The sequence below is a fragment of the Meles meles genome, chromosome 6 (genome assembly GCF_922984935.1).
Source record: "Meles meles chromosome 6, mMelMel3.1 paternal haplotype, whole genome shotgun sequence".
NCBI lineage: Eukaryota > Metazoa > Chordata > Mammalia > Carnivora > Mustelidae > Meles > Meles meles.
This window is the reverse complement of record NC_060071.1, coordinates 148,453,840-148,471,984: the sequence shown is the minus strand read 5'-3', so window position 1 is coordinate 148,471,984 and position 18,145 is coordinate 148,453,840. Positions and strand designations below refer to the sequence as shown.

Below are 18,145 nucleotides of genomic sequence, written 5' to 3'. Positions count from 1 at the left end.
GGGAAGCCAACGTGGATGAGCCTGGCGGGGCAGCTGCAGGGCCCCAGCACTTTCCGGAGAACACAAAAATAAAGGACTTTATTTCATTGCACTTAGGAATGACAGTAGTTGAACAGGGACTTAGTGCCAGGAAAGATGACAAATGCTGAAAACACGTCCTCACTGGAGTCCACACCAGCCACCCCATGGGAGTTGCTTGGGGGGTATGTGTCCCTGGGTCTGTGACCTGACGCCTCTTCACTCCTGCCCCTAATTTGAGTATCTCAAATTATAAGGACTATATATGGGGCGCCCGGGTGGCTGTCGGTTAAGCGTTTGCTTTCAGCTCAGGTCATGATCCCAGGGTCCCAGGATTGAGTCCCTCATCGGGCTCCCTGCTCAGCAGGAAGCCTGCTTCTGCCTCTGCCTCTCCCCCTGCTTGTGCTCTCTCTCCCTATGACAAGTGGAGAAATAGAACCTTTAAAAAAAAAAAATATATATATATATATATATATAGGGGGTACCTGGGTGGCTCAGTGGGTTAAAGCTTCTGCCTTCGGCTCTGATCATGACCTCAGGGTCCTGGGATCGAGCCCCACATCGGGCTCTCTGCTCAGCGGGGAGCCTGCTTCCCCCTCTCTCTCTGCCTGCCTCTCTGCCTACTTGTGATCTCTCTCTGTCAAATAAATAAAATCTTTAAAAATATGTATATGTGTGTGTGTGTGTGTGTGTATGGACTGTATACAAAGGAAAATTCTTCACAACAAAAGGAAGTTTTCGGGGCACCTGGGTGGCTCAGTGGGTTAAAGCCTCTGCCTTCAGCTCAGGTCATGATCTCAGGGTCCTGGGATGGAGCCCTGCATTGGGCTCTCTGCTGAATGGGGAGCCTGCTTCCTCCTCTCTCTCTGCCTGCCTCTCTGCCTACTAGTGATCTATCAAATAAATAAATAAATAAATAAAATCTTTATTAAAAAAAAAGGAAGTTTTCTTCGTTTGCTATGTATGGAATAAGGTGTGTCTGCTCGCACAGCACTGCGGGGCAGAAGCTGTATTATAAATCTGTCTAGGGACCCTGTAAATGCTGCACGTCCAGCACGGAGGCATCTCCGTCAGTCCTGGCGGCTGCTGCCCCTCCACGGGCACAAGTCACATTCACGGGCGCACGGTCAGCGCCTCCCGCTTAGTGGAACAAGGAGGTTTTACTCCACCATCCGTTTGTAACAACACACCCACCATGGTGAAATTAAGCTGTATTGGGGGGTTCAGGAATGTCCTGTAAATAGAAAACAAACTTGTATTTGACAGGACCTGGGTCCACACCGGAGCAGGGGTCCAGACCTGGCTTGGTTTGTTGTGTGACTCACCTGATGAGGGTCGTGAATGATCCCCAGGCAGGAGGCTCTTTCCTCACTCCAGGATCCCAGGATGCGACTCACTCCAGGCTCCTGAGAAGTGTCCCTGAGTCCACAGCGGGTACCACTGCCTTCCCTGGGAGCCCGACACTCGTGGGGCACCATGGCTGGCTCTCTGCTGTAGCCACTAGGTCCTAGGACACCGCCCTTCTGTTGTGTGGATCCAGCTTTGAGACCAAGCGAGAGGACAGGAAAATGCCCGAGACTACAGTCTGCGCCTCCACGGCAGGCCCCGGGAGGAGCGTGGCACGGCGGGTGCAGCTGGGATCCCAGCACTGCCTGCTCGGGGTCTCTCTCCACAGCCCCTGCGAGTGGGGGCAGAGGACGCCTGTGCTGGCTTGAAGAGGGACAGAGGGCCTTCCCTGTCCTTCCTTCCCCATGACAAAGCCAAGGAGAACAGTCAACAAGGAACCGTGGACAGGTGGCTTGCAGGGGAGACACGGGAGGACCGGGGCTGAGCTCGGCAGCACCCCGCTGCGGACGTCATGGGTCCCGCTTCCTGCACCCATGACACGCGAACAGAAACGACTTTCTTTCCCACCTCCCAGTGCTGCCCAGAACAGCGCCTTGGTTATGTATTTCCTAAACCCAGACGTGGTGGAAAAGCAGCAGATCGCCCAGGAGGGAAGGGGACGCCATTTGGGGGGAGCAGGGCTGGCGAGGAAGGAGGCGATGCCTTTACCAGTGGCAGTCGTCAGGGGCCTCCAGGGACTAGCTCCTCAGAGGAACCCAGGCCGGCGGCTGCTCTGCCATCGGAAGGAAGGCAAGCGAGACACAGAAGGAAGACAGTCAAGTAGAAAGACATTATCTTTATAAATAAGACTTTCATTTGCACCCGTATTCACGATAGAAAAATAGACATTACTTCAAGTACACCTTCTCCAGCTAAAATACCCGCACGTCCGGACCACGGTCCGACTTCACTGTGCGGCCTCTGCCTCCGTGCCTTCTGGGGGAGCCCCTTCCCGGGGACCCGTGTGCAGGGCGGGCCCATCCGCACCAGCCACCAGGACGAGGTCCTCCTCCCCAGACACCAGGGATCCCGGATGGGACAAGATAAGCCCATCGGGGCTCTGAATAAATAGCGGTTCTTGTCCCTGAGACAACAACTCGTGGCACCCGTGGGTGATTTCAAAAGCCACAGCTTCGCCCACAGCAATAATACTCTCCAGTCCTCGCTGGTCAGCACAGGCCTCGGGCCCGCAGGGGAAGGGGTGCAAATCCCCTGCCTGGCTTCCCTGACCCCCGTCGGAGGACGGCGACCCCGCCTGGCCCAGCCCCTGTTCCCGCACGGTCCTGTGGGCACAGTCAGCTGGCACCGTGTCCGTGGACAGAACCCTTGCCGGCGGAGGGCCTGTGTCCTCCATAAGCAGGACGTGGCTAGGACTGGACCACTGGCCTCTCTGGGGGTTGTCCTGCATCTCGAGGCTTCCAGACCCAGAAGGTGGCAGGGAGTCTCCTCCTCCAGTGGATGTCAAGGTGCCGCAGAGAGCCTGGGGCCCGAGGCTGTCCCCCACCTTCCAGGCTACAGAGTGTTCTGGAACATTCTCCTCAGGGAACGCTGCCACCTGTCCCCGCGTCTGAGTCCTGGGCCCTTCTAACGGAGGACAAAGACTCGGCCTGCCGACGTGCTGATATGTAGACCCACTCTTGGCCTCCAAGTCAGCAAGGGCTCTGCGCTGCCGGTCTGCAGGCCACGCGCTTCTGTCACGCTCAGGAACTGGCGTCGTGTGGCTTTCTGCTGAGTCGTAAGAGCTGTTCCCACTTACGTGAGGGGCACAACCTAAATGGTTCAGAAAAACAGGTGAGCATACGTGTACCGTGGCACGGCCTGCTCACCGCACTCTCTGTCCCAAACAGGCTAATCCAAGCGAATTTTCTGGCAAAACAAATGGAAACCTAGACTCTCCTTGCCCTTGGGACGGGCAGCTTCCAAATATGGAGGAGGCTGCAAGAAGTGACACGGACTCGTCAGGTGAGGGGGGCTGGGTACCAAACTCCCCCGGAACCCATCTGCCCTCCCCTTCCGCAGAATTCCGCAGTGAGTTCTAAAACGGAGATGCCTCTTGGCCCTGGAGACCTTAGCATCAAGCAGGGTATCAGGCGACTTGGGAAGTGGTGCAGTTACTCTCGGGGCCGTGTGTCCAATGTCTAGTTGACAGGCTGGCTGGAGCAGGATAAAAACCGGAGTGGGTCTTGTTTCCCATGTTAAATCCCGACTGCCCTTGGAGCCCAGCCTCGGAGAGCCAAGCCACAAGCGAGCTGTGTCCCCTGGACTCTCCGAGAGCGATCCGCTCACCGGCACTCGGGACTCTGTTAGGTAAAGGATTCGAGGAAGCTCAAGACCCAGACCTCAAGACCCACGGGGAACCCGAGGGGACGACAGAACACGGGCAGGCTGGGACGAAACTCGAGAAACCAGGTTCTCTTAGGTCGGGTCCCAGGGCCACGAATGCTTTACCCTCGCTGGCGGCTGGGGCGCAGGCAGGGGGCTTCTGTGGGCCTCCACGGTCGGCAGGAGGCTCTGGGCGGTCCGGGGCCGGGGCTTCTCTTCTGATCCTCTTCGCCCAGGCCAGTCCCTCCTCTGCAGTCTAGGAAGGGGAGACCCAACCAGCTCAGACGAGGAAGAAGCAGGCAAGCTCGCGCTTCTCCTTTCTGGAGCCCAGCGCCAGCGGCGGCAGTCAAAGCACTGGGGGGTCGGCGGGTCACCCGGTGGCCCCCCCACGCACGCCCACCTCGTGTCCCCGCTTCTGCAGGCGGGCGTCCTCCGCTTCAGCCGGGCCCGGCTCCCCTTGTTTCCTCAGGAACTCGCCGAGTCCCAAAGACTCGGCCACCTGAGGAGGAAGGACACATGTCAACCGAGGTATGGGACGGAGTGGGCCTGGGAGGCCCCACTGGGCGGCAGCCCCCAAACACTGACGGACATGAAGTGCATGTGGAGCTCGACGGAACCGCTGAGGAGACAGTGGGTCCTTACTAGACCTGGAAGGTTCTGTGCTCGCACAGTGCAGACGCAGACACCGACAAGTTTTATGAAAAATTCACTCTGCTCTCTTCAGTGTCAGTCCGACAGGAGTTCTTGCCCCTGACTCCTCTCCTGTTCCGAATGCTCACGGCTACCTTCCTACCCACTCCAGAACATGGTCTCCTCTTCCAAGCAGTGCAAGGGGTGAGGGTATGGGGGCCCTGGGGGCCAAGATGGGCCCCGGCTTCCCTGTTCCCGGCCGAGGGGACCTTCCTGATCCTGTAAGGGGGACTGCAGCTGCCCCGGGGGAGTCTGTGATCAGACAAAGGAGACAAGTGACGGCTGTCACTGACGCATGGACATAGGACGGGAACACCGCGGAGCAGGAGGGGAAGGGGCAGGGAAGGAGGGACAGCAGATCAGAGTCTGGGTAGAAAACAGCCCCTCAAGTTCAGTGCCTCCCAACCAGCCTGTGTCCCAACCCGCACTGTCTGTGCTCCCGGGAGGCTGTGGCTCAGCCTGAGCTGCTGCAAAGCTGTGTCCCCAGGGGCGTGCATAGCGGCGCATGTCCAGTCCGCCCTGTGACAGGATGACACACCTGTTGAGCTCGTTTAAAAACGTGTAAGTTGCGTCTGGGTGGTTTAGTGGGCTGAGCGTCCAACGCTTGATTTTGGCCCAGGTCATGATGTCTGGGTCACGGGATCGACCCCCAAGCTGGGCAGCACAGAGTCGGCTTGGGATTCTCTCTCCTTTCCCCCTTCCCCAGCCCCTACCCTACACATTATCTCTAAAATATTTAAAAACAAAAAACAGGGGCGCCTGGGTGGCTCAGTGGGTTAAACCTCTGCCTTCAGCCCAGGTCATGATCTCAGGGTCCTGGGATCAAGCCCCGCATCGGGCTCTCTGCTTGGTGGGGAGCCTGCTTCCCCCACTCTCTCTGCCTGCTGCTCTGCCTACTTGTGATCTCTCTCCCTCTGTCAAATAAGTAAATAAAAATCTTTAAAAAAAAAAAAATAAGGGCGCCTGGGTGGCTCAGTGGGTTAAGCCGCTGCCTTCGGCTCAGGTCATGATCTCAGGGTCCTGGGATCGAGTCCCACATCGGGCTCTCTGCTCGGCAGGGAGCCTGCTTCCCTCTCTCTTTCTCTCTCTCTCTGCCTGCCTCTCTGCCTACTTGTGATCTCTCTCTCTCTTGCTGTCAAATAAATAAATAAATAAATACAAAAAATAAAAAAACCCACATATATGATTCCTGCCCACCAAGGCATCTGTATGAGACTTAGAAAAAACCCATTACGGGCGCCTGGATGGCTCAGTTGGTGAAGCGTCTGCCTTCAGTTCAGGTCATGATCTCGGGGTCCTGGGACTGAGCCCTGAGTTGGACTCCTTGCTCAGTGGGGAATCTGCTTCTCCCTCCCTCCCTCAAATAAATAAATCTTTTAAAAAAAGAAAAAAAATTATATTTCTATAATAAGTAATTCAAGAAGACAAAATACAAAAGATTATTAGGTAATGTTAAATATTGAATTTATATAAAACTAATAACCAAAACAGCCTCCAAAAACCAAAATACAAAAAACCCATGGGCTGTGTTCAGCTTCAAGACCGCTCGCTCTGGAAGTAACATACTCTCTGGGGCACTAACGCTCGGAGCAGGTGGGCAGACCCGTCACCAGGCCAGCGGACCCTCCAACAGAGCTAACGGCGACATGGCCCAAGTATTCCTTATGGCTGTGAATGGACACAGTGGCTGCCCCCCTTGGACCTCAAACTTGCTAGTTGCCTTCTTCTTTCCAGCTGCCTCTTTGCTCAGGCACAAGACTCGGAGGGCAAAGCATCCTGTGAGGGGAACCGAAACTACCTCCTCAAGTGACAAGGATGGCCGGAGCTGGCAAGACCCCTCCTGACTGGCCCCACGACAGCAAGACCGGACCTTCGCTGCCCCCTGCACGAACCACCCTCTTCGTCCCACATTCTCCTTGGACAGACCTGGGAGGATCTTCAGGGCTTGGGAGACTCTCTGAGACACTAGTCCGTGGTCCTCCCAGTGTCACTCACTGACATGAAGTCCTTTCTTGTGTGCCCACCACTCGCCTCTCTGCCTGTGGATTTTGTCAGCGGCGAGTGGCCGAGCCAGTGGGTTGGGACCCCTGTGCGCCGGCTCCAGCCGTGTGAGCAAGTTTCGGCGTAAACAGCATCCGAAGCCATGGCATTGCTCAGCGCTCCACCTCGAGGTGGGGACGGGGAGTCCAAATGACCAGACCACACAGAGCACGCGGCGCCCAGCGAAGGTTTCATCCAAAACAAGTAAACCCACAGCCGTTCTAAACACCTTTTTACCCAGAACCCAACAGAGCCAGAGGCTGCGCTGCATGATGACAAGGACAGCAAAAGGAGGCTTCTGTCAGAACCACCACAGTCCGTGTCTGTGACCCGGTCGCCTCCGCAGCCCACGGTGAGCGGAAGCCACACGCCTACCCACCGCGCCGTCCCTGGCGTGAGCAGTGGGAGAGAAGACGGTGGGGCTGTCCAGTTGCCGTCAGCCTCTCTGCATTCCTGAGGTTCCCCAGACAAGTGCCATTTGCTTTTATAGTTAAAGAATGTTACATGATGGGAAAAGAGAGCTGAAAAGAAGCTGGTTCTGTCACTACTAAAAACACGCTCCTCTGGGGCGCCCGGCCGGCTCTGTCAGTGGAGCGTGCGATGCCTGATCTCAGGGTCGTGAGTTCGAGCCCCATGTTGGGTGTCGAGATTACTTTAAATAATAACTAAAAATAAAACCATTCTTTTCTTCAAATGGATATCCCTCTTTTGGCAAATGTAAAAGCAAAACTTCCTCCTCTGTGAGCCTGTTACCTTACTGTTGCTTATTTCCAGAGGCTCCCGGGAACACAGACCAGCACCACTGAGGTAGTCTTGACACATCTTCTTAACCATTTTATGCAACTCTTCAAATTCCTTATACACAGCTGGGAACAAAGGTTTTGCTAGATGACCTGTTTCAACCTTTGTGAAGATAAAGATGACAAGAGAGGTTTAAACCAGAGGCAATAAAATGGCAAAACAGAAAGCAGCTTCAAGGAGCGAAGGAGACAAGCTCCTCAGGCTGTCACTGGCCTGCCTTCTCCTCCACTCCCCAGTGACAGCCCGTGTGTGCCCAGCACTGTGCTCGGTGGGGACTCCAGGATGGGCCAGAGAGCAAACCACCGCCTGGGAGATGGCCCCAGAGGACGGTGGGCCAGAGCTCCGAAGGAGGCGTGGCCAGGGAGCAGGAAGGGACTGGAAAGGTCCTGGAGACAGGCCTGCAGGCGGGAGGAGCGCCAGGCCCTCAGTCCTCGGGGCAGCTCTGCTGGGCCTCCTGCATCATCAGAACAGGCTCCCCAGGGAGGAGAGCCTCGTGGACCAGGCCGGTGAGGGCAAGGGAGAAAGGTGACAAGGGCCCCGGGCTGGCCACGGTTTGCCGCCACCACTTTCTGGCCTCGCACACCAAGTTAAAACAGGCAGGGGAGGCACGGGCCCCACGGCAGGTGTCCAGTGGGGTGCGGGGCGGTGGGCAGTAGGCTTGCTCCAGCTCTGTCCTGGGGGAGGGAAAGGATTCCAAATGGTCTGGCTTTTTCTAAAATAAATGTGACAGATGTCTTTCTAAAGAACGTCAAATCACCCTCCATCGTTTGGAATCGCTGAGCGACTCACCTTCATCAGCAGAAACTCGTACACGCTCACGGCCTGGGCCAGCGGAGGCAGCGCCAACTCCACCAGCGCGTCCCGGTCACACTGGCGCAGAAACTACCGGAAGGAAGCATTCGACAGCTCTGAATGTCCCAGTGGCCAACAAGCCGGTGCAACAAAGAACATAAAAGACGTAAAGTTTCCCCAAATCTCAGCGATGAAGCAACTCTTCACCATAAATGTTCCGTGTGTTGAGGATCTCACTTGTTCGCCCCCAACCAAGGCTATGACCCCCTCTGCGGTCCACGTCCGACGCCCCGTGACTCCCCTGGGCACGTGGTGACTGCCAGGCCCTGCGTGCTCCCTACTCTCCGGGGACGCTCCAGAGCAAGCAAGTCCCGGGCAGCCTGCGGTCTGGAGACCACCGCCAAGGGACAGACCACGGGGGAAGAGGAGGACCCAGTTGAACTCAGGGGTGGTGAGGTGGGGGGAGGCGGGGAGGGCAAGGTCCTCAGGATAGGGGAGGAGTCAGGGAAGGGGGAAGGGGAGTCAGGAATGAGTCTGGGTTCCCAGCTGGAGCCCAGGCAGACCCTGGACAAGTTAGGGGTGGGAAGTGGAAGGTGGAGCCGTTTACAGGACGCCCGGGTGGCGACATCTAAAATCAGAGCTTGGGGGCTCAGGAGATGTGAACGGGGCAAACCGGCAGTACTTGGGTGTCCGCAGAAGGCTAACGGCTTGGGCAACCAGGAGGTGGAAGAGGGCACCCGGGGGAACAATGGCATGGGAGGAAGGGAGCAATCGCAGAGACTGGAAGGGCGAAGGGTCTTGGGAGCTCACGAACCCGTTAGCGTCCTCATCTGTTAAGCAGAGAGAGTGAATGAGGGAAACTGGGGCTGGACCGGGCTGGGGTGGCTGTGCTGGACCGCACAGGGCGTCAGCAGATGGTGGGACTTTGGATGTTAAGGGATGAATCAAGTCAAGGACTACCTTACCTCCTGCTCCCAAATATTAGTCGCCCAGGATTAATTCACTAGCCCAATGAGGGGAAAGCATTCACCAGGGCTTAAGTTTCCCGCTAGAGCGTGCAAGCTCATGATGATTTCTAAGAAACCCGCTTCCTCTCTGAAAACCTCTCGTTTCCCCTTGTGGGTGAGTTCGGAGGCCCTGGTTCCCTGACGGGCCCCCTGACCCCGCTGTCTCACTAACTCGCTACCTCGCACTCTCTGCTACCCTTTACTTCTTTTCTTTTTTCAATTTAAATTCAATCAAGTCACACACTTAAATTCATTTATCAACGGAGGTTTTTAAAACCTGAAGATCAGCTGTGTGTCACTTCTTTTCCTTAAGATACTCACCTGGCCGTTACCGGCAGCTAAATACAAGCTAGCCAAAGGCCATCTGGCTCAATTCAGGGTTCCGCTTTTCTAAATCAGCGCCATTACACTCACTAAGTCTACTCTCCAGGGACTGGGATAGAGATTCCAGGGTTGAGAACCTGAAACATATTTATGCCTTAAAACCCTCCACAGTAAAACAGAAACCATTTCTGCTGCTTTCTAAATGCTTCTATGAAAACACAGGTTATGATCGTTCTAAAACTTACAAAGGCGAGCAGCTCTTGCTATCCCTAAAGCCCTCTGGTCATTTCAGACGGGGAAAGCTCAGAATTACTTCAGGTAATACTATCCCTGAGTTCCTGACACCCTCATCCAACTACATTTCAGGTGACTGGTTAGTCGATCTGGGTATTTGACTTCTAATTCAGAACCCTAATAGTGAATTGTCACACACCAGGCCAAAGACACGGGTTGTAAGAACAGGGTCTCGAAGCCACGCACCTCCTTGAGCCCGGCTCGGGCTCTTGAAGCGCTCTGTACCCGCGCTGCACAGGCACCCCCGTCTGGGTGAGCTGCTCCGCTTCGCCCGACGACGGCTGTGCTGGCCTCCGTCGGGGCCACGGACGAGTCACTTCTGGGGTCTGCGTGTCTCTCGGATCCCAAAGGGGCTGAGTAACTTCCGTTTTCTGGTTCAGACACCAAGGCCTCTTCAACTTCTAGAGACTGGCTATTCTAGATAGCGTTGTGCACCCAAAACAAAAATAAAATAAAGTTTTATACACCACAGTGATGACCTTAGGGCAAAAAAAAAGTCAAGTCAAAAGCAAGGAGCTTGCTGAATTAGGTCTTCTTTGCATCATCAAGATGCGTTAACTATAATCAACGCATCTTAAACTTTTCCCACAAAGTTCCCCTTTAAGACACCCAGTGCGAATGAGTGAGCTGACGAACCGTAACCCTGGGTGCTCCCCGAAATGAAGGAAGGACTTCTCTGACAGCGCTGTCATCTTACAGATTAAACTGAAATTTGGTCATTCAAAATTACCTGCGACTTTATTGTTGTTTATTTTTTAAAAAAATTATTTATTTGACTGAGATCACAAGTAGGCAGAGAGGCAGGCAGACGGCGGGGGTGGGGGAAGCAGGCTCCCCGCAGAGCAGAGAGCCCGATGCAGGGCTCGATCCCAAGACCCTGGGATCATGACCTGAGCCAAAGGCAGAGGCTTAACCAACAAAGCCACTCAGGCACCCCTACCCATGACTTTTAAAATCATCTATTATTGGATACTTTTCAAACACCATAAATTTCGTACCTTAAAAATACATAGTTCAGACTGTGGTACACTGAGAAGGACATGTAGGCATCACCAAAACATGTATGTCGCCCCCGGCCTCGGCTCCACAAGGACCCTGTACCCACTGGCATCTTTCATTCTTCCCTGCCCCCAGGCCCCAAGAGCCATTAAGCTACTGTCTTCATGGCTTTTTTTTTTTTCCTTTATTTATTTGACAGACAGAGATCACAAAGGCAGAGAGGAAGGCAGAGAGAGGGGGGAAGCAGGCTCCCCACTGAGCAGAGAGCCCGACACAGGGCTCGATCCCAGGACCCTGGGATCATGACCTGAGCCGAAGGCAAAGGCTTAACCCACTGAGCCACCCAGGCGCCCCTCTTCATGGCTTTCGAAGAGTCCTCGGGCCTGACACCGTCAAGCTACTTCCTCACTCCGTGCCCACTCCCCTCTGAAAACAGGAGCAGTCCCTCCCAGAACTGATGGAACGGTAAACCAATACAAGGACACACTTCATGGGGCAGCCAGCATCACGGGTGTCCTCTTAACTCCCACAGAATTTTCCCTCTAAATCTTCATCACAGCAGCGCTCTGGGACGGATGCCGGGTCTGTCTGTGGTTTTAGTTGCCAGAGTTGCTGCTGGGAGGGGACAGGACAGACACAGGCCTGCACGTCCCTCCCCACCCCAGCAGCTCTAGGCACTCCTCACAGGCGATCTGGACAGCCGCTCGCCCAAGGCCGAGTGCCTGTATTCAGGAAGTCAAGCAACTACAAGTTCCTTCTGCTGTGGTGTAGGATTTCAAAAGATTTTTATGTATTTATTGGAGAGAGAGAGAGAGCGCGCGCAGGCAGGGAGAGGAGCAGAGAGAGAGGGACAGACTCCCTGCTGAGTGCAGAGCCTGTAAGTCTAATTCCACCTGGCAGGGTCCCAGAAGATTGAAAACACTCCTGCCCGAAGGGGACATGCAACCAAGAGTACTGCGACTGAAGCTAATGCGACGGGGGAGGGAGTACCTTTGAATCCTAACACAGGGCCGTCCCGTGGTTCCAGCACTAGAACCCAGGAAGGATGTCCCGGGCCCACACAACACCTGCTCCGGCCCCACGGAGCCGATCTGTAAGCCAGAGCCCCCGCCAGCCTCACCCCTCCCTCAGGGACCCCTGTCCCACAGCAGGGACCGAGGCGCCCAGCGCAAACAGGCATTCTATTTCAACATCAAGTCACTAAAATCACAAACTCCACTGAGCAGCCACCGATGCTGGTTTCTCGAACATTTCAGGATCTCCAAATACAATCGCCCAGCCGCGAGCACAGACAGAAACGACAGCCAACACCAGTCAAACAGAAAGGAAGAAGGAAGGTTCTAGCAACGGGGGGAGGGTGACTACAGGGGCCTGCCATTTGTTCAAGGGCTCTGTGTCGTCTGCGTTTCGTAAACGAATGACCTCTTGCACACGCACACGAACCACACGTTTAGGAATGTGAAACGAATGTCAGTAAATTGTGACACGGTGACACACACTCAGGGTGACTGCTGTCGCCTTGTCTGACCGTGAGTGTCCGAAGGGACACCTGCGAGAGCAGCGTGTTCCTGGTGACCCTCCAGGAAGCGCCCCTGTGGGCCGCTGCCCCCCAACTCCGACCCTTCCCGAGGCCCGCTGTTGGGTCAGCATCAGCGCAGAGGGCTCTGCGATCAGCTCTACCCCCAGATCTAAGAATTAGCCGCTCCGTTCCCACGGAACGTGCTCAGCCAACTCTGCGCCACATGCCACACGCAGGACACCCATCTCTTGGCTTGTCGGTGGCAGTGGGGACAAGGGCAGGGGACTGTCAGATGCCCTGCTCTGGGGATCTTGGTTCTACCTGAGCCTTCCCCCAAAACCCCATCAGCTATCACAGAGGTTAACTTCGGGATGGGCAGGAAGGCCACGGTCAGCAGACAGACATTACCTGCGGGCCAGCCCCTGGTGACTCGGCCCCTTCCTCGCTTCGAAGGGCTGGTGCGGACGGCTCCGGCGACGTCAGGCCAGCGGTCCTGCCTCTAGTCACGCTCCCGTTGGCCTTCTCAGACAGCAACACCTCGGGCTCCAGCTGGCCGTGGCCTGGGTTCAGTTTAAAGTGCCGGGCCAGGCCCCCCTTTCCGATGTAGGACTTCTCACACGTCTGACACTTGAAAGTCTTGGGTCTCAGGGAGCAGCCAGACAAGTCGAAGAGCACCTGCTTTTCCCTCTGCTCGTCGTCGTCTTCCACACTCAGTTCCGAATAATCGTCGGAATCGGACGGGTGCCCGTCGGCCAAATCCTCCGTTTTTATGAATTTATAATCTTTAGCTTTATACTTGGGAGGTCGAGATATCCGCCCAGAACGTGTTTTTACTTTTAAGGACTTTTTGAGTTTCTCAGTGTGTTTTGTGTGCAAGCCGGAAAGAAAGAAATTCGCTGGGCTGGGTGACACAGACGCGAGCGCCGGAGGGTCAGGGGCCGGCGAAGGGGCCGGCGTGGTACCCCGTCCATTGGCAGCCAGGGGCTGGAGGGCCGGCAGGGGCCCCTGCGCCAACAGCTGAACGGGAAGTGAGGTGCTCAGGAAGCGCGACCGGGGCCCGGTGCTCAGGAGGGGCTGCGGCCGGAGCCCCAGCACCCTGGAAGTCCTGGCGGGCAGCTGGCTCAGGGCTGGCTTGGGCTGGATGGTGACCAGTGGGGGCACTGGCCTTTCCTGACCTTTCATTTCTGCAGATGTGACCTTGACACAAATGGCTTCCAGTTGCTTAAATATAGAAGGAGAAAAAAGCATTATGCTTGTTAACATTTCTGCAATTCTGCTCTCATCTTACATGCATTACTGAAATTGCTTCTAAAAATTATAAATGTTTATATTTATATTTATATTGCTATAAAATCCATCGTACCTATAAACATCTATTTAATGTACCCATACGGTTTACCAGGGTTTTTCTCAAGCTTTCTGTCCAGGCCAGTGATCAGCTCTACACACGTGCGCACGGAAACATATGCAAACATAAATTAAAATTCACAAAACTACTTACCATTTGTACATAAATGCTTTCTGCTAGTATCTATTCCATGTCATTTTTGAAAAAATACTAATTATAATCCACTAAATTGACTTCATGACCCAGTAAGAAATATCCTTCTTTACGGTTTTACCACATTGGTGTTGACTTGGAATTCCTAGTACTCTAAACTGAACTCAATTCAATACATAGGCTCGCTTTCTTGAAAAGTTAATGAAATTCTAGAAACAAAAAAAGCCATAAAAAGCAATGCAACACAGGTTCCTACCATCTGCCTCAAGGCACGGGACATCATCCATACAGGGAAAGCTCTCTGCTTTCCTCCCAATCTGCATTCCCTCTTACTTCTTCACCCTAGCCTGAAAGTTTACTGATCGTTCTCATGGATTTTTTAAAAAGATTTATCTATTTGAGAAAGAGAGGGAGAGAGGGAGCATGCGCAGCAGGGAGGGGCAGAGGGAATATCTCAGGCAGGCTCTCGGCTGAGCACGGAGCTCAATTCCAGTACCCCGAGATCATGACTTGAGCCGAAACCAAGAGTCAGAATCAACTGACTGAGCCACCCAGGTGCCCCTCTCATGCATTTTTTAATATTATATATGCAGATATCCCTAAAAGTATGCAGTTCAGTTTTGACGTGTTTTTAAACTTCATGTAAGTGAGCATCCTCCCCTGCAAACTGGGGGGGCTTTTTCAGGTTTTTCACTCCCTGATCCGGCGTATGGAATTCACCATGTCAAGGCTGCAGCTCTCCTGCTGAGGGACCAGTGTCTCCAACCTTGTGCTCTTGCACTGTGCTCAGGACCTTCATGGATGTGTGTGCATACACGTAAGTTTCTCCAGGACACACACCTAGGAGTGGGGTGCTTACCTTTAACAACATCTTAACATCTAACAAAATCGTAGGGGGCACCTGGGTGGCTCAGTTGGTTGAGCATCCGACACGTGATTTCAGCGCTGGTTGTGATCTCAGCATTGTGGGATCGAGCCCCATACTGGGTTCCACACTCAGCAGAGAGTCCGTTTCAGTCTCTCTCCCTCTCCCTCTGCCTCTCTTCCCACTTGTGCGCTCCCTCCCTCTTAAAATGAATAAACAGGGGCGCCTGGGTGGCTCAGTGGGTTAAAGACTCTGCCTCCGGCTCAGGTCATGATCTCAGGGTCCTGGGATCGAGCCCTGCATCGAGCTCTCTGCTCAGCAGGGAGCCTGCTTCCTCCTCTCTCTCTGCCTACGTACGATCTCTGTCAAATAAATAAATAAATTCTTCAAAAAACAAACAAACAAACAACAACAACAAAAAAAACCAGGCAAAACTGGTCTAATTTTTAAATCTGTTCCAGACTAGTTTACCTGGTGGATGTTATACTCGATACTTTGTTACGTATTTATGTCACTCAGCAAATGTCTACTAAGTATCATAAGCCAATGTGGGTGAGGGGCAGGGAGGTATACACTGGCAGTTTCAGCTCAGGTCATGACCCCGGGGTCCTGCTCGGCAGGAAGCCTGCTTCTCCCTCTCCCACCCCCTGCTTCTGTTCCCTCTCTTGCTGTATCTCTCTCTGTCAAATAAATTAAAATCTTAAAAAAAAAAAAAGTCATGGGTGTGCAAAGTACAGCATAGGGAATACAGTCAGTAACGCTGCGACACGCTACACAGTGACAGTGACCCCACCTGCTGTGGTCAGGCCTGAATAACAGACATATTAGTAGAATGGCCACGTTGTCCACTTGAAACTATTTGAACACTGTATGTCAACTGTGGTTCCATTAAAAAAAAAAAAACAACGGAAAACAGAAGCCAAGTTCTAGCCTCATTCTTGAGGACGTGGGCAGCTTCCCCCACCAGGCCTGTCACCCTTAGACCTGCTGAATCAGGACCTCCTACCCCGAAATCTGTGCTTTCAAAAGCTCCGCTGATGATTCAGAAGGCTGACTAGGCTCCCTAAGGACACAATGACATCACCAAGCGACGAGGGCAGTTGGGAGAGGCGGCCTTGTGGGTGGAGTGGGGGAGGGCCTGGCTTCTCAGGGGAGGGGACCTAAGAAGGCTGAAGAGAATTTCAGGCCAGGTGGAAAGGTAGACCAGGTGTAAGGAAAATGTGTGACCGCACAGGCACATGAAAAAGGGCGGGGCACGTTGGAAGGAACTGGAAATGTTTCTGTGGCACAGGAACAGGGAGGACGCGGAGGGACGTGAGCCAAAATCTGGCCCACGGGAGTGCAGGCATCTGGTTTGAGCCTCCGGATCCACACCCACCCCAGCCCCAACACACACACACACAGAGAACCACAAGGCCTGGGTTTTCTAAATGCACGTTCCGCCCCACCCCACCATGCACGGCCTGTCCTCTTCCATATTTTCAGATGGGACCCACCCTTCTGGACAAAGTCATTTCCGATCCCCTCAGCCAGAAATGACTTCTCCCTCTCTTCAGGCCATCTCTTTAGACCAGTCCTTCATCTCTAGTTTCCTGACCTTGCCTAGAAGTTACCTGAGTCATGTTTTACCTCGCTGGTTAGATCAATCCCTCCTTACGTGCACGATACACATCTGTTTTGCTTTTGTGGCTTCGCATGGAAGAGCGGGGGCTCAACGGGTATCTCAGGTGACCAGACAGCAAAATTACACTGCTGCGAAGCCAGGGAGAATTTACGGCATCCCAATGAGATCAGCTACGGAATACAATCATGCTGCTGCTTTCTGCTTAGGTGTGCTTGGGTTTTGTGGAAACTGTCATTTTTGGACTCTAAGTTGCCAGACCAAACCCAAAAAGTCAGGGTCACATTCAACAGGTGGAGGGCAGCCACGCCTGCGGAGCCCTGGGCAAAGTCCCTCAGCCTCCCTGTAAAACGCTGATACAAACAAGTTCACGAGCCTGCTGAGATTCGGACCCGCACAGTGCCATGCACGGAGCAGAGGCTCTGCAAACAGCAGCCACCGTCACCCTCCTGACTCCAGACTTCCTGTGCGCCCCGTATGCATGAGACCTTTGTTTCCTTAGCAGAGTACGAGCTATGAGGCTTGTCCAATAACCCGTTCCTCCTGCAAATAAAGGAAGCAAAGCCCAGAGAGTTTGGGTTACTCAAGGTCACACCGCTAGGAAATCATCTGGGCAGAATCATAGCTGTCTTCTCCAACCTTAGCAAGACAGCTTCCTGGTCTTGATCACCAAGTGGGTACAGCTCTAAGCAGCCAAAATCACTCCGTGAAAAAAACAATCAAAAAACAATGAAGACTGTTAATAACAGCAACGACAACAGCGAACACTATCGCTTCTATTCTCCATCTATTTCTTCCAGGGGAAGCGGCATCTCTCTGGCAACTTTGGGGTGAGACGCACCAGTTGTCATTTGCAACCCCAGCTCTGAAAGGGGATGTGGCTTTACAGATGATGTGAAGGACCTCCGGCTTCAGGAGCTACCCGGGAACTCTGGGCTTGGAAGACATATGCCCTAGTTCCAGCTTCCCTAGTAGCCAAGAGCTGTGGGACCCACGAAAAAATTAACCCTGAGAAATGTTTTGTAGTATACTGAGTGCTTTCAATGTGTTTCGTTCATCGAGTCTATGTCGGGCACTGTGCTGGGCACTGCCACTCAGACTGGTTAAGTCCTGCACCAGAGGACTTAGGACTAAGAGAGTGTGCTTGACTCTGTCCCATGCCCCTGCGCGGGCGCGGGCCGCACCGTCCACCGGAAAAGCTCCGCAGGCGGGTTCGTTTCAGGGCATTCGGGGCTCAGCTGCAGCGTCAGGCCTACGGCTTCTCACTCTAAAGCAGCCCCTGCTCACTCCCAGAACGTTGCTTATGTCCTTCAAGGGCCGTGTTCAAGGCTGCACCTGCCGCACCTAGGGCAGTGCTGGGAACACGGCGAGTGCTCAGCAAACGCGGGATAAATGACAAAGGCCCGAGAGAGGAGCCGGGGAGCACCGAGGCGCCCCGAGCAGCGCTGCGAAGCGGGAGGGATCCCAGGCAGGGGCGCGCGGGAGGAGCTGGTGACAGGCCGCCGCGGACGCTGCCTCTCCTGCCGGCCAGCTGAGGGCCGGAGAGGGGACGCGGGCCCGGGTCCGCCGCGAGGCCTCGGCCCCCTCCCGGCCTCAGTTTCCCCATGTCCCTCCCGGCGCCTCACCTGGGGCGGCAGCAGGCGCGGCGGGCGGGGGGGCTCGGCGCCGGGGACCCGCTGCAAGGCGGCCTGCTGCGCCGCGTCCCGCAGCCGCCGCGCCGCGTCCTGCAGCACGAAGGGCGGCGGCGGCGGCTCGGCGGGCGGCTGCGCCTTCGTCACCTGTTCCAGGACCTGCCGCAGCTGCTCGGGGCCCAGCGGGGCCACGCGCGCGGCGGTGCCGCCCTGGCCAGGGGGAGCCCGGCCGCCGCCGCCGCCATCCTCGCTGCCGTCCTCAGCCTCGGGCTCCGCGTCCGCCATGGCAGCGGACACTGGGACTCGAACCCGCGCCGCCGCGCGACGGCGGCCCA

General features: G+C 54.8%; 1 protein-coding gene across 3 annotated transcripts in view; it reads right to left on the bottom strand.

Annotated features, from left to right (window-relative positions):
- The window catches only part of ZNF839 (zinc finger protein 839), a 22,220-nt gene extending 4,075 nt beyond the window's left edge, over nt 1-18,145 (bottom strand). For 2 of the 3 annotated variants that reach the window (XR_006818727.1, XR_006818728.1), the window contains exons 1-8: nt 17,805-18,145; nt 12,601-13,413; nt 9,861-10,091; nt 8,047-8,139; nt 7,210-7,359; nt 4,127-4,225; nt 3,853-3,982; nt 1,344-3,174 (exon numbers count right to left, since the gene is read on the bottom strand). Coding sequence is in view for 1 of the 3 variants with exons in the window: in XM_046008763.1 (XP_045864719.1) it covers nt 2,312-3,174; nt 3,853-3,982; nt 4,127-4,225; nt 7,210-7,359; nt 8,047-8,139; nt 9,861-10,091; nt 12,601-13,413; nt 17,805-18,095 (2,670 nt within the window). In the remaining 2 variants the exon portion in view is untranslated. Of the gene's footprint in view, nt 1-1,250; nt 3,175-3,852; nt 3,983-4,126; nt 4,226-7,209; nt 7,360-8,046; nt 8,140-9,860; nt 10,092-12,600; nt 13,414-17,804 lie in introns of those variants that run through there. The other variant, XM_046008763.1, reaches the window with a different exon arrangement.